The following is a 16,374-nucleotide window of genomic DNA, read 5'->3' as shown; positions in this document are numbered from 1 at the left end:
ATAAAAAAAATCTTACTTTGTCTCCTTTAACTCTGTCTTTTAATCCAATCTTTCTTTCCCTCTCTATCTCTCTTTTTGTACCTGATTTGACATTGAATTCACTATTCTAACTTACACTTCCAGGTTCAGTCTGTGCTGCTCATTAACCATGCTTCAATCTGATTGTTTAAGGAGATACCCAGTTGCTTGCCCTGTTCACACAGGTCCCAGATGCTCTGTAGAAGGCGCCGTGCTTTTTGGATCTCTAATTTAGAGGAACATGACATGCAAAAGCTCATAGAAAGTCTATGGGTAACTGTAAATCTAACAAACGTCACCGCTCACAGCTCACAGCAAAATCCGGCCCGCTAACTTTAGTGAGTTCCAGTCCTTGATTCGTTATAAATTTCCCTGGAACGTCAGATATATTATCCTCTTCCTCTACTGTGAAGACCACAAAGTAATTATTCAACGTGTCTGCCATTTCTGTATTTTCATTTGCAATATTACCCGGATCTATTTTTAAAAGGGCCCACATTACCATTGACTACTCTTTCTCTTCCAACAGGATTGTAAAAACTTGTGCTAATTTTTATATCCCTCAAGTTTCTTTCTGTATTCCTTTCTGCAGCTCTTACTATCTTTTTTTGTCATCCTTTGCTGTTCTTTATATTTCTCCCAGTCCCCAGGATCTACGCCATTCTTTACACGTTTGTACGCTCTTTCCTTTAGTTTTACATTATCTCTCACTTCTTTTGTCAACCATGGTTAATTTGCAATAGCCTAAAAAAATAATTTTCAGACAAGATTTTCTGTTGCATTTCCTGGGTTTACTGAAAGATATCATGCAATAGACACTCTCAAGACTGTGGGAACCTACAGCAAGCTTAAAACCTGTCCTAAATCTCTACTTGAAAAGTAATATCTTTTACACATATTCAATGAATTAGGAAATGCATCCAGGTATGACTGGATGTGAAAATGAATACTAGGTTCAAAATGGTCTGAAATATTAAGTAAGCACATTTTTCTGTATTTGATTTCCATGTGGATTTCAGTATATTTGTTTTCCTTTCTTAGGATATGGTATAGACACACAGTTAGGTCAAAAAATATATTAAAAGACTGGTATTGCATGAATATTGTAAGAACGCAAAGCATACTCTTAAGGCAATTAGCCAAATGAGAGCACTTTAAGGCTTTGCTACCTTCCATTACATGATAGTGATATATTCATCATCCAGCATTCCAGGGCCTGTAACATCACGAGAGGCATTCGATTATTGGCCTCAAGGCTAACCAGATTTATGTTAAAAGCACCAGAGTGAATGTATTTGATAAGAGAAAGAATTTTAAATCACTATGTATAGTGACACTCACCATTTCATTAAGTCATATTTAATTTAAGGCCCCACAGTTAATACCAAACAATATCAGTCAGTCGTAGGTCCCTTTCCTGAATACGCAGTTTCCCACTGCACTTCCTGGCATGCAATTGCCATGGAAACATATTGTACTGCATTGTAGTCAATGATCTGAAATGTTACTGCAAATTGGAGCTATAGTAGGTATTCTGAATTTGTACTGGAAGCTACATTTTCATTACTTAGGTCTACAAAGCATCTGAATCACTGAAACGTTTTCTCTACCTCACTTTTTTGATCTTTAGCACAGAAAGTATGGCAGTATTCCAGGTTAGGTCAATTGTATTAAAGTTGGTCTGGCCAAGTCATGCTGATAAGTGGTGAATATTAAATGCTTTAGATTCTTGCAGCAAATAATTTTATATCTAAACAAATACTAATACTAAATAGCAAACCAGTAATACTTAATATAGTACAATCATTGCAAATGCAGTGATGAATATTCAATCACAGTAATGATACAGGTGAGACAGAAGAGATTGCTTCTTAAACTATTTCCTAAAAATATGCTTATTGCCAGACTAGTTAATTAAAACATTTGAGTGTAAAGTCAGTGTCATTCAGTAGTCTTAAACGGAAAATCATCTTTTAAAATCTAATCGTCTAGCTTGCCCTGGTGGTGGTGAGCACTGTGCCTGTACGAATAGCCAGACCCCTCATAACTATGACTGTGCTTTTGTTGCAGATGTCACTGATCTGCAATGTTAATGTTTTTAATCATAAAGATAAATGGAGGGCTGTAGCACTTGCAATGGATCTTCCAGATTGGCTGGAATCACCTCCCCTCAGCAGAACAAGTCCCAATACTCTGCCGCTTCTTGCCCACCCAAGTCCTCTACCACCACCATCGCTGTAGAGACAAAAAAAGACATGGTAAAAACAGAAGAGTAAGGGAAAGAGAAAGAGAGGAAGAAAAGACATGCACAGCTGGCAAAGGGGTAACAGAAAGGGCGAGAGAGAGTGTAGAATGAGTGAGCACAAGTAGCCAGATGAGAATAGCAAAATAAAGGTAGCTTGGTTACCACAAAATAGGTCAGTAACTTTTCATAATTTCACCAAGATTATGATGACTTAACATTATGACTAATACATAGTTTCCTCAAAATTTACATGGGAATTATGGTGCTACTTATAAACAACCAGGAGCAACACTGTTAAACTTCAGTTGACTCAATGTGCAGAACATACATGAAATAATACAGCGTTTCATTCCTATGGCAACACTGCTTATGATTCCAGCGGTTCATTTTTTTTTTAAAGTTCAATTCTGTTTCTGACTCTCTTTAGGGAGACAGTTTGTTTTAAGTAAAAGCTTTCCATTTTGTTTTGTTTTTAAAAAAAGCTGCAGAATTCAATTCAGACATACTAACTGCAACAATTCTTTCCTGCTCACTAGAAACGCTTGGCCAATGCACCACAGTATGAGAATTAAGACCAACAAAAGGAAAAAAAACTTGCTGATACCACTATTTTTGCATCATTAATTCCTTTGAATATGGGGTTATATTAGCATTCAAGTATAAGTTTGTACCATTTTCTTAAAAATACTGCTCTCTCAATTAAAGAAAAATGGCCATTCCTTTCTCAAAACTAATGGGAAAAAAATTAACAATTTTCATTACAGATTGGACAATCAGATCTGTTAAAAATGACCAACTAACAAGATAATGTTTGAATTACAATACTAAACTAGATAAATCAATAAAAACTTGATTTCTTAACCTATTTCAATTGAAGTATCGCACCTCTGAAATCAGTGCAGCAACGTATGAACATAGGAACAGGAGTATCAGCCCCTCGAGCCTGTTCTGCCATTCAATGAGATCATGGCTGATCTGTACCTCAACTCCATTTATCTGCCTTTGACATATATCCCTTGATACCATTGCCCAACAAAAATTTATCTATCTCAGTCTTGAAAATTTCAATTGACCCAGCATCCACAGCCTTTTGGGGGAAAAAGAGTGTTCCATATTTCCACTACCCTTTGCATGAAAAAATGCTTCCCGATTCCACTCCTAAACGGCCTAGCTTTAATTGTAAGATTATGCCCTCTTGTTCTGGATTCCCCCACCAGAGGAAACACCTTGATTAGATTACCCCCCCCCAACCTTCTAAACTCAAGGGAATATAAACAAGTTTATGCAAACTCGCCTCAGAATTTAACCCTTTAAGCCCTGTATCATTCTGGTGAATCTGCACTTTACCCCTTCCAAGATAAACATGTCTTTCCTGAGGTTCAGTGCCCAAAACTGAACACAGTACTCCAAATAGGGTCTGACCAAAGCTCTGTACAACTGAAGCATCACTTCCTCACTTTTGTATGTCAACTCCCTTGAGGTAAAGGCCAACATTCCATTAGCCTTTCTGATTATATTTTGTACCTGTGCACTAGCTTTTAGTGGCTTGTGTACATGGGCTCCTTTGCACCTCCACAGCTCCTAGTCTCCCACCATTAAGAAAATATTCTTATTTGTCTTTCTCAGATCCAAAGTGGATGACCTCACACTTCCCCACATTGAACTCCATCTGCCATAGTTTTGCTGACTCACTTAGTCTGTCTATGTCCTTTTGTAACTTCCTGCTCCCATTCACACATCTTATTGTGCCTCCTTAGCATCATCTGCAAATTTGCATATACAATTCTCTATTCCTTCATCCAAGCCATTTATAAAGGTGAAAGAGGCCCCAGTACAGATCTCCAGGAAAGACCATTTGTCACATCCTGTCAATCAGAGAATGAACCCTTTATCCCTACTTTCTTTCTCCTACCTCCCAACCAATTACCAACCCATGTCACAAATCTACCTCCAATTCAGTGCACTCATTTTTGCTAATAAACCCTCGTGCGGATCCTTATCGAATGCCTTCTGCAAGTCCCTACAGACAACATCTGCAGACACTCCCCTATCTACCATGCTAGTAGTGACCTCAAAAAATTCAACTTGATTAGTCAGACGTGACCCACCCTTCAAAAATCCATGCTGACTCTGATCAGTGCCCAAGTGCTCAGTCACTCTGTCTTCCCCACAATTGATGTTAATTACACACCTGTCAGTTTACCTGGTTTCTCTCTCTTTAAATAATGACGTGGCATTTGCAACTTTCTAATCTAAAAGCATATTTCCTGAATCTAGAGCGCTTTGGAAAATTATGACTAACGCATCTGCAATTTCCTCACATTTATTTTAATACCCTACAGTGGAAACCACCAGGCCCTGGAGATTCATCTACCTTAAGTCCCATTATTTACTCCATTACCTTTTTCAAAAAAAAACTTGTATTAAATCCAATAAATTCCTCCCCATGACTTATTTCTAGATTCCCTTGTACAGCTGATATTTTGTCCTCTTCCTCCACTGTGAAATCGGATGCAAAATACTAATTTAACAAGTCTGCCATTTTCTTATTATGCATTATAGTCTCACCTGTATCTGTCTTTTCTTGGGCCCAGATTCCCCTCTACCACTCTTCTTCTCAATATATTTATAAAAACTTTTGCTGTTAGCTTCAAACTATATCTTGCACATTTTTTTTTCATATTCTCTTTTTGCATCCCTTTGTTACTTTTTAGAGCTCTCCCAGTCTGCTGGATTTCCACTTTATCTTGCATTTGTGCAAGCCTTTTCTTTTAGCTTGATACTCTCTCTTACCTCATTTGTTGACAATGGTTGCTTAACTACACAAGTGGACCCTATGCCTTTTAGGGGTATGTACTGGTTTTGCATTGTACCAAATACTTTGAATACTTCCCACCATTTGTTTGTAGGTTTACCCATTAACAGTACAGCCCAGTTTACTCTGATCAATTTATTTCTCATCCCTTTTAATTTTATTTTAAATAATTTAAATTTCAAACAGCTTTTACATATCCCTCAGTTTTAATGATTGAATAATCAAATATATTTAAGCCAGAAAAATGGAAATTGTGTATACTGTGACGATATTCAACACACTGTCCGAGTGAACAAAGTACACTTGATTCAGACTTTTCTAATGCATAGGCACTCAAAAGGTAATGAAGTGGCACTCAATGACAAAGCCCAAAGACTTCAGTGAGTTGGAACAGAGGAGATCTCCTTTTGGCCCTCCGTTTCCATTTGGAGCTATTCCCACTGCTATACGAGGTCTATCACCATGGTTCATCTAGCATTACCGAGGGAAATGAACTGACAACCTGGGTCCTACACCCCTCAGTGGCATTTGCATGTAGTGGGTGGGAAAGGAGTGACCAGCAGAAATCTTGCGGCAGGGTGGGGGGCAAAGGAATAAAGTAAACCAAGGTGAGGACGTAAGGTGGCAATAGGCCTCTTCATCCAATTTCTCCCCTTTTCTATAGCTCTACTGCCCGATTTAAGGTGGGATAATGGACAAAAAGCCACCCCACAGAATCTGATCTACAACCAAACTTTATAGAACTTATTTGCAGAAAATAAATGTTGACAATCTAGCTCAGATAGTAGTTAAACATAGTGCTAAACAAACATTCTTCACTATTTGATGCTTTGAAATTTGTTCATATTTTCAAATACATCTACTGTTGTTAAAATTAAGCACATTGCCTTAGTGAGTTTGTCACCTTGGGCAATTCATTACGTGGAACTGTAGCCCTCAAGCAAAAGTTAGTGAATACCCAAATAGTAATAGGTCACCAAAATGTCAGCTACATAGGCAAGGAATTATACCTCAGCTATGATAGAAACTGAAGACATGAACACATATGGTAAGAAGCGTCCCAAAAGGAAGTTAACAGATTCATGATGTATCTTTTCTCTTCAATAATTTAAAAAAAAATTTATTCTCAGGATATGTACGATGTTAACAAGGCCAGAAGGTGATGGAGGAACTGCTGAACTTCCTGAACTGCTGCAGTGCTTATGTCGAGGGTGCTCCTACAATGGTGTTAAGCAAGGCATTCGAGGAAATTGACCCAGCAATGGAGATGGAATGACAATATATGTCCAAGTCGGGATGGTGTATGACTTGAAGTGGAACTTGGAGGTGATGGCGGTCCCAAAACATTACTGCTCTCGTCCTTCTCAGTGGTAGAGGTCACAGGGGAGGGAGGTGGTGTCAAAATAATCTTGGTGAGTTGCTGCAGTGCATCCTGTAGCTCATACATACTGCAGCCTCTTTAGAGGGCATTTAGATTCAATCATATAGCATGGAAATGGGGTCACATATAAGCCAGAATGGGTAGGGATAGGAACATAGCAACTTGTTATTTGTTTCTCACATGCAACAAAACTTTTGTCATTATACACACAGTATAATCCAGATGCATTGATTTTTTATTCCTGTACTGAAAACTTTTGCAGGAAATTCATCAATCCTCCCATTTCTGCTACTTTTTGTATTTCTCTTTTAAAACCAGCATAGCTGATTTGAACGCAAGTGAACAGTTGTTCTGTGTTGTGTGTTTGACATTCCAACAGAAAACATTATTGTATACAACCCTCTTCTGCAACATCCCGCTGACATTTTACCTGCTATTTTTAATTAGTGAACCACAAAACAGTTAAATTGACACGTTATACGGTCTGTGCTTTCAGAAAAGTAAAACTAAATATTTCTTACACTGAAAATACAGCTCTGAAAATTTTAATGCAAAACTGGGTGAAACTTGGCAATAATGCTCAACAACCCAGACTTAGCATGGATTTGAACTCGTATCAAAGTGAAAACACTATATTTTTATGCCTAAGCCTTGACACAATTTAGAATTAATTGTGGTCAACCAACCACTATTCGCTATTGGTAAATTCTTGTATTGAGCAAGCTAGAGGATGTCAGCACTAGAGAATGGAATGTGTTTGTACCCAGAGCACCCAATTTCAGCAGCATCAAGCATTTCCACATCATGTATTGCATAGCTAACTCACTAGTTTTTCTCCAAAAATATGCCTAACTGCCTCAGAAAACTGCCGTTCCATCATAGGCCTGCATTTTTCCCTTGCAAACATAGTTGTGACTTCAGTGAGGGTGTTAATTTCACCAAATTGTGCTCAATATCACAAACTAAGCAGGCTATACAGTATTTAAGAGAGTTTTGCAACAGAATGGGAATGTGAAACATTGCCACAGAGTGTGCAAATTTTTGGATTGGTACAGAATGAGGTGCAATTGCAGCAGCTGCTGTGTTCCTGACATAGGATAGAGGTCTGGCTTAAGCAGAATGAATTCCTGGTGCCATTCTAATCATATTATTGGGCACCAGCAACCCAACCATATCTCTACAGTGTTGGAGAGGATGGATTTGAGCAGAGTAGGGCATCATCACTAATCCACTGGTCTTTATGTTTTTGGGCTGTATTAAGTCCAACAAGATTCCCACAGTCAGTTCCTAGAACAATGAGCAGATGCAAATTTTGAAGAATATGAAAGTCATTGAAAGTGATAAGTCTATTACCAAGATTACAAAATTTGTTTTCAAACTTCTATTGCACTCACAGCAGGAGCTCTACCATTAAATAATGTTCTAAAATTGGATTAACAGAGTCCTGCTTGTGGGTTTCCCCAACAGTTTGTAGCCAAGACAGTGCTCCTTTACCCCCATGCGTAATCTAATGTATATAATTTATCTAGTAAACATGTTGGCTTCACACTCAGCGTTCTAGCTCCAAACAGATGTCACAGTGACATTTTGACATACAGATTTTACTTTCATCACAGTAAGCAGTTATAATACAGCATCTGCCCCTTCAGTACATTCAGATTAAGAACTCCATTTCAAATTACTAATCCATCTATGTAATTCTATGTGATTCTATATCAGTCTAGTTTCAATTACCTGAGATATTCAATTACATAATATGCTGGCACAGTTTGTGTACACATCAAACCATTTGCTATATTCAATCCTGTGAACAGTAACAAGTTAAAAGTGTCTTTCCTACTTCATTAGCCATTTAACTGATAAACCAGAGTCCCTCCCTTTTACACTGAATTGCCTTACAGATTTTAGTTAAAATACAAATTATATATACATACACACATTATATACACAAACACCTATTTTAAAAATAACTAACCAGGAAGTCAACTAGTATGTGCCTTGCTTTGCCAACCTATTAAGATAATTGTTTACTTTAGGCTCTGCACGGTTTATTCACAAGCAGTGGCCAACGAAAAAATATATTATCCTAAGTTGGACCTTAAATGGTCAATTACTGCCGTCAATGAAAATTTTTTTAAAACTTCATTTGTTTAATTTCCATATTTCTTCCTGCAGCAAGGGAGTTTTGCGTAAACTAGCAATAAAGAAAATTAATGCAGTAGGATTTCAGCAGATCTGGAAGGCGACGATTAATATGCCACGACTTTGATCACAAGGGCTTCCGTAATATCTTGACTCAAAAGTATCAAAATTACATCTATATTAGAACAAAGCCGCAGATTCATTCGCAAATTTACTGCGGTGCTGGATCAATTTAAGCTACAATTGCATTGGCTCCAATACAAGACAGTGCAGCAAATCCCCAACAGATTTGCTTTCGGCTATTACTTTGTCAGTGTGAACTGATTGAAAGCGATATATATAAAAAAAAAAGCTGCAGCGCCTTTCAAAACAGGCTCGTTCAAATATTTTCGATATTTAAGTGCAAGAAATGGTGGTGAAGCTTCAACACTGTAGAGTGGAAAAGGAAGTGTCCATGAGGTTACATATGAACAGGTGCAATCAAATTCACTGCGCTCTTTAAACGCGTTTGTTTTAAAAGAAAGACTCAGCTCTCAATCTGTGAGTTGCCCTTACCTTCCGCTCGAGAGCGGAGTTCTGACACAGTCTTTCGAACCGGCGGCATCTCCCCGGAATCACTCAGCGCATCGCAAAACGGGGAATCACAAACTCAGCGCAGGCAAAGGGCGGCGGGTTCGTTTCGGCCACTTGGGCAGCAGAGCCGGTCCGGTGACAGCCTGTGCGTGTTGCTCTGGCTCTGAGAGTGTGTCAGAACCACACGGCGGAGCTGAGAGCAGCAAAAAAAAAACAGACGCATCCGCTCCGCCCCGACCCGACCAGACCAGCGCCGGCTCCAGAACCTCCCCGGACCGTTCCACAGCGGCGCGCGGCCCAGGTACAGCCCACTCGAGAGGGGGAAGTTACTGCCACTCAAAACACACCGGGCTCTTAATCACAATGTATGGAGGGCCGTCTTGGAAATACGGTGCAATGCGATCAATGTTATCTTATTCTGGAAAACAAATGGGCCCGGGTGTGAAGGAAACAAGCCCTTTTAATGTTGCTTTTATTTTCAAAGAACCCCTGTCGCCCGAGTAAATGAGCCTGAAGGGACATCCCGCTCAGTCGGAAGCTTTTGCTTTCGGCATCAAAGTGGGAGCACGTGAATATCGAATTACAATTTCCAAACAGAGCAACAGCGCTTCACTGAAAGATGTATTTGATCCTAACTGCAAGAAATACAATATCTACCTTGAGATTATTAATTACTGAAAACAAATATCCCCATGGTAATCTTAATGAGACCCTGTAGACTACAGACTGAACCGCGAGAGGCTGAATAGAGAGAAGCCTGGGTTCGTTGAAATCCGCAATAAGGATCATTCATTGCTCTGGGTTTAGAGTCTGGCTCAGTTTCTGGAGCAGTTTGGTCCACAAGCAATGCTTCAGAGCCTCCTTACTGACTTCAGGAAAGTTTAATTGCAGCAGGAAACTATTCCAATGCAAATTGTGCATAGTTATGTCCGTTTCAGAAAAAACATAAAAAATAAGCGAGGCATCATCGGTGACACAACGACACTAATTGCATATTGTAAGTTTAGTTTCCAAACTTGGTAAAATGTTTTGTTTGTTTGCATGTATGTATCCCACTGCCTCTGCCCCAAAACAGCGACACACCCCCTGCACGCGTGCAACCTTTCCGAACTCGGAATGCATTCTGCCCACCACCAACTTGTTCTCTTCATGACATGTAGTTAGGGTCACTGTCTGCTGTTGATGTGTCATTGCTGCTACGGCGGCCACTAAATGATGCAAGAACACCTAGCGAGTAGGAAAGAACAAGTTTTCGTTTTCTTTTTCTCCATGAGCAATGGTACTGTAGACTAATTAGTATATAATTCAAATTATCTTTGCTCTGTTTTTGGACATTTTGTGTTGTGCCATTTCCCCAAGCTTCGATACAGGATTACATTTAAACAAGATGATTAAATATTGTGTCGTCAACTTTAGTGAGAAATATCTGCAGTTGGTGACTAAAAAATTCTTTATTTTAGATGTTTCCATGGTAAAAGATTCCAACGCCTTGTATGTAGTAACAGCAACAAAAGTTTTTTTGCCTTCTTTATTCCTTTAAGGTATTCTATCCTTAGCTTTCAAAAGTGAGATTGCTAGATTTTTGTTGGGCAAGGTTATTAAGGGTTATGGAACCAAGATGGGTAGATGCAGTTAAGATACAGATCAACCATGATCTAATTGAATGGCGGAACAGGCTCAAGGAGCTGAATGCCCTAATTCTGTTCCTATGCTGCAACAACTGTTCTCTGTCGTCCAGCTGGCTGGGACAGGCCTCGCATGGTTCCATTCCTATCCATCCAGTCTTAGCCAGAGGATTACCTACAATGGCTTCTCATCCCTCTCCCGCACTGTTACCTCTGGAGTCCCCCTAGGAACTATCCTTGGCCTCCTCCTATTTCTCATCTATTTCTCGGCAACATTATCTGAAAGCACCTCAGGTTCCACGTGTATGCTGACGACACCCAGCTCCACCTCACCACCACCTCTCTGGACCTCTCCACTGCCTCTGATTTGTCAAGCTGCTTGTCCGACATCCAGTATTGGATGAGCAGAAAATTCCTCCAATTAAATATAGGAAAGACCAGAGCCATTGTCTTGGTCCCGACCACAAGCTCCGTTCTCTAACCACTGACTCCATCCCTCTCCCTGGCCACTGTCTGAGGGTGAACCAGACCGTTCGTAACCTTGGTGTTCTATTTGATCCTGAGATGAACCTTCGACTCCGTATCCACTCCATAAACAAAACAGCCTACTTCCACCTTTGTAACATTGCCCATCTCCATCTCTGCCTCAGCTCATTTGCTGCTGAAACACTCACCTATGGTTTTGTTCCTTCTAGACTTGACTATTCCAATGCTCTACTGACCAGCCTCCCACCTTCCACCTCTGTAAACTTTAGCTCATCCAAAACCCTGCTGCCCATATCCTAATTCACACCAAGCCCTGTTCACTCATCTGTGCTGGCTGACCTACATTGGCTCCCAGTCCAGAAACGCCTCGATTTTAAAATTCTCATCCTTGTTTTCAAATCCCTGCATGGCCTAGCCTCTCCCTATCTCTGTAACCTCCTCCAGCCCTACAACCCTCCAAGATCTCTGCACTCCTCCAATTCTGGCCATTTGCGCATCCCCGATTTTAATCGCTGCACCATTAGCGCCCGTGCTTTCAGCCGCCTAGGCCCTAAGCTCTGGAATTCCCTCCCTAAACTCTCCGCCTCTCTACTTTTCTCTCCTTTAAGATGGTCCCCTGAAAGTCTACCTCTTTGACCAAGCTTTTGGACACCTGTCCTAATATCTCCTTATCTGGCTCGGTGTCAAATTTTGTTTGATAATCCTCCTCTGAAGCACCTTGGGAAGTTTTACTACATTACTGGTGCTATATAAATGCAAGTTGTTGTTGATGCTTCATACTGTTCTGAGTCAGACCACTAGCAATGGAGGGAAACTATGATACGGTCATTAATGGACTTCCTATTCTTCTCAAATGTCTAATTTAGGGTCAGTCTTTGCGACCTCTTTACAGAGACATAAAAAACATAAAATATGAAAGGTCCATTTAACCTATCGAATCCAATCCTCCACTGAATATTTATATTCGCACTATCATTAACACTGCCTGAACCATTTAATCTCTTGAGGAAAATTTCTTGGAAGCATTTCCCTGCCTCCAAAGACAGATCAAGTGAAACTTTCAAATGTTCATCTAATTTTACTTCCTACATTATTCATCTTTACCATGGCACTTCCATGCGCCCTACAGTACTCAATCATCTCTATCTGTACTTATGTTATTATCCTCTATCCATTTAGAACCCAGAGCAAGTCATGTTATTCAGAAGACCTTTAAGAATATACCAGTTCCTGTCAATATTTATAAGATGTCTTTTTTTTATTATTCGTTCACGGGATGTGGGCGTCGCTGGCAAGGCCGGCATTTATTGCTCATCCCAAATTGCCCTCGAGAAGGTGGTGGTGAGCTGTCTTCTTGAACCGCTGCAGTCCGTGTGGTGATGGTTCTCCCACAGTGCTGTTAGGAAGGGAGTTCCAGGATTTTGACCCAGCGACAATGAAGGAACGGCGATATATTTCCAAGTCGGGATGGTGTGTGACTTGGAGGGGAACGTGCAAGTGGTGTTGTTCCCATGCGCCTGCTGCTCTTGTCCTTCTAGGTGATAGAGGTTGCGGGTTTGGGAGGTGCTGTCAAAGAAGCCTTGGCGAGTTGCTGCAGTGCATCCTGTGGATGGTGCACACTGCAGCCACAGTGCGCCGGTGGTGAAGGGAGTGAATGTTTAGGGTGGTGGAAGGGGTGCCAATCAAGCGGGATATCAAGAAACGGCTGAGTGCACTGGATACAGCAAAGGCTATGGGCCCCGACAACATCCCAGCTGCAGTGCTGAAGACTTGTGCTCCAGAACTAGCTGCGCCTCTAGCCAAGCTGTTCCAGTACAGCTACAACACTGGCATCTACCCGACAATGTGGAAAATTGCCCAGGTATGTCCTGTCCACAAAAAGCAGGACAAATCCAATCCGGCCAATTACCGCCCCATCAGTCTACTCTCAATCATCAGCAAAGTGATGGAAGGTGTCGTCGACAGTGCTATCAAGCGGCACTTACTCACCAATAACCTGCTCACCGATGCTCAGTTTGGGTTCCGCCAGGACCGCTCGGCTCCAGACCTGATTACAGCCTTGGTCCAAACATGGACAAAAGAGCTGAATTCCAGAGGTGAGGTGAGAGTGACTGCCCTTGACATCAAGGCAGCATTTGACCGAGTGTGGCACCAAGGAGCCCTAGTAAAATTGAAGTCAATGGGAATCAGGGGGAAAACTCTCCAGTGGCTGGAGTCATACCTAGCACAAAGGAAGATGGTAGTGGTTGTTGGAGGCCAATCATCTCAGCCCCAGGGCATTGCTGCAGGAGTTCCTCAGGGCAGTGTCCTAGGCCCAACCATCTTCAGCTGCTTCATCAATGACCTTCCCTCCATCATAAGGTCAGAAATGGGGATGTTCGCTGATGACTGCACAGTGTTCAGTTCCATTCGCAACCCCTCAGATAATGAAGCAGTCCGAGCCCGCATGCAGCAAGACCTCGACAACATCCAGGCTTGGGCTCATAAGTGGCAAGTAACATTCACGCCAGACAAGTGCCAGGCAATGACCATCTCCAACAAGAGAGAGTCTAACCACCTCCCCTTGACATTCAACGGCATTACCATCGCCAAATCCCCTACCATCAACATCCTGGGGGTCACCATTGACCAGAAATTTAACTGGACCAGCCATATAAATACTGTGGCTACAAGAGCAGGTCAGAGGCTGGGTATTCTGCGGCGAGTGACTCACCTCCTGACTCCCCAAAGCCTTTCCACCATCTACAAGGCACAAGTCAGGAGTGTGATGGAATACTCTCCACTTACCTGGCTGAGTGCAGCTCCGACAACACTCAAGAAGCTCGACACCATCCAGGACAAAGCAGCCAGCTTGATTGGCACCCCATCCACCACCCTAAACATTCACTCCCTTCACCACCGGCGCACAGTGGCTGCAGTGCGTACCATCCACAGGCTGTACTGCAGCAACTCGCCAAGGCTTCTGCGCCTCCCAAACCCGCGACCTCTACCACCTAGAAGGACAAGGGCAGCAGGTACATGGGAACAACACCACCTGCACGTTCCCCTCCAAGTCACACACCATCTCTACTTGGAAATATATCGCCGTTCCTTCATCGTCGCTGGGTCAAAATCCTGGAACTCCCTTCCTAACAGCACTGTGGGGGAACCTTCACCACACGGACTGCAGCGGTTCAAGAAGGCGGCTCACCACCACCTTCTCAAGGGCAATTAGGGATGGGCAATAAATGCCGGCCTTGCCAGTGACGCCCACATCCCATGAACGAATATAAAAAATAAATAAATAAATAAATAAATAAATAAAGACGGTAAATTCACAAAACTGCAGGGGTGGCATGTGTGTATTATGGTTCAGATGGGGCATCTGAACTTGACATCCTGGAGACCACAAATGATTATTTAACATTCCAGTGAGTGTTCATTCTTGCTGTGACAATCCTACTGATCTGAACTTATTACCAAATTAGACTGGTGGGTTTGCTCTTGGGGGTGGGTAGTCACATATGACTGAAAACTGATGCTGTAGATAGGCTTTTATGAAGGAAACACTAACACCAAAAGTCAGTTAGGGAGCAGAGTTCTGTGAGACTGCAGGGAGAAGTTCTGCTGTGGGTTGTAGGACAGGATGGAGGGGGATTATTATGCATATGTTAGATAACCCACTGAACTGGGGTAGCATTGTGAGTTCTTTATTTTGTATCATTGTGCAAGTATAAGTTGTACCAATTGAACTGAGCGATTCTGATCATACCTATTACTCTCTATATTTAATCCTACTGTGGAATAAAGCAATTTATGAATCAAACCAAATATTGCCTTGGAGAGATTGAAGAATTGCAGGTGCAAGAGACACAGATACCTGATCCAGATTTCAAGGGGGTTCTATTGTTACACCCATGGGTCATGCGGCTGTACAAGTGGATGTAGGACAGTGTGAGTCAGCTCCTATAAAAGTAAGTCCCTCAGACCACTTTTGGGAGCAACTGCTGCCACTGAAACCTAAAAGGTATCTACAGCAGGCCCGAATTCATAACCGGGAGTAATCCTGAGATAACTAAGTCCCATTTTCTCCCCCTATACTTCCAATTGTGAAAAGTTTATTTATTGCAATTCCCACGTATATGCTAGTGTGACACACAGAAATCCTGCTTTATCGAGACTTGTCACCTTTGAACCTGATGCTTTCACCTCTCAATCTGATTGGGTTTAATGGTCAACGTGCTTAAGAACTGAAATGACCTGGTTTCCACCTGTTTGTTAGTGTTGTGTGGGTGAGGGAGGAATGGAAGTCAATTTTCAAGACAGCTGAACAAAAAATAGTATTGTGACTGCGCGAGCAAGTGCATATTTTGAACAGGAATGGTTGATTCAAAAGCTAGTCGCACAGCAGCATGGCATTTCTGAATCTCAGGTTTCTTGAATTCTAAAAAGAAAAGTGAACGTCTTGAAGGACTGGGAAAGAAATGAGAATTGGGGAAAGAAATGAGAATTGGGGTTAGAAGGACAAGAGCAGCAGGCACATGGGAACAACACCACCTGCACGTTCCCCTCCAAGTCACACACCATCCCGACTTGGAAATATATCGCCGTTCCTTCATTGTCGCTGGGTCAAAATCCTGGAACTCCCTTCCTAACAGCACTGTGGGAGAACCTTCACCACACGGACTGCAGCGGTTCAAGAAGGCGGCTCACCACCACCTTCTCTAGGGCAATTAGGGATGGGCAATAAATGCTGGCCTCACCAGCGACGCCCACATCCTGTGAATGAATAAAAAAAAACGGAAGCGTGAATGTAAGATGGCCAATGCTGACGAAGTACTCCTTAGGTGGTTTAATCACAAAAAAAGCTCAGAAAATCCCACTTGACGGCTGCCTGTTGAAAGCTAAAGCTAATGAGCTTGATAAAGAACTAGGCATGGAAAGCTTTGAGGCATCAAATGAATTCCCTTGCCACTGAAAGGTGAGATACAATCTTGTTTTACAAAAAGCTGTGTGGACTGATGCATGGACTGAGGAAGTATTGCCAGGTTTGTTCGCAGAGTACCGACTGTATTTACAATTGTGACAAGATTGGACTTTTCTATCATGC

General features: G+C 41.7%; 1 protein-coding gene across 1 annotated transcript in view; it reads right to left on the bottom strand.

Moving 5' to 3' along the window:
• Positions 1-9,401, bottom strand: part of atp8a1 (ATPase phospholipid transporting 8A1) — a 417,286-nt gene extending 407,885 nt beyond the window's left edge. The window contains exon 1 of the mRNA XM_067988311.1: positions 9,157-9,401. Within this exon, the coding sequence (XP_067844412.1) occupies positions 9,157-9,205 (49 nt within the window). The 5' untranslated portion in view covers positions 9,206-9,401. The remainder of the gene's footprint in view (positions 1-9,156) is intronic.
• Positions 9,402-16,374: the final 6,973 nt, after the last annotated feature.

This window comes from Heptranchias perlo, chromosome 1 (assembly GCF_035084215.1).
Source record: "Heptranchias perlo isolate sHepPer1 chromosome 1, sHepPer1.hap1, whole genome shotgun sequence".
Lineage (NCBI taxonomy): Eukaryota > Metazoa > Chordata > Chondrichthyes > Hexanchiformes > Hexanchidae > Heptranchias > Heptranchias perlo.
Note: the sequence above shows the minus strand (reverse complement) of the source record. Positions and strands in the feature narration are given on the sequence as shown.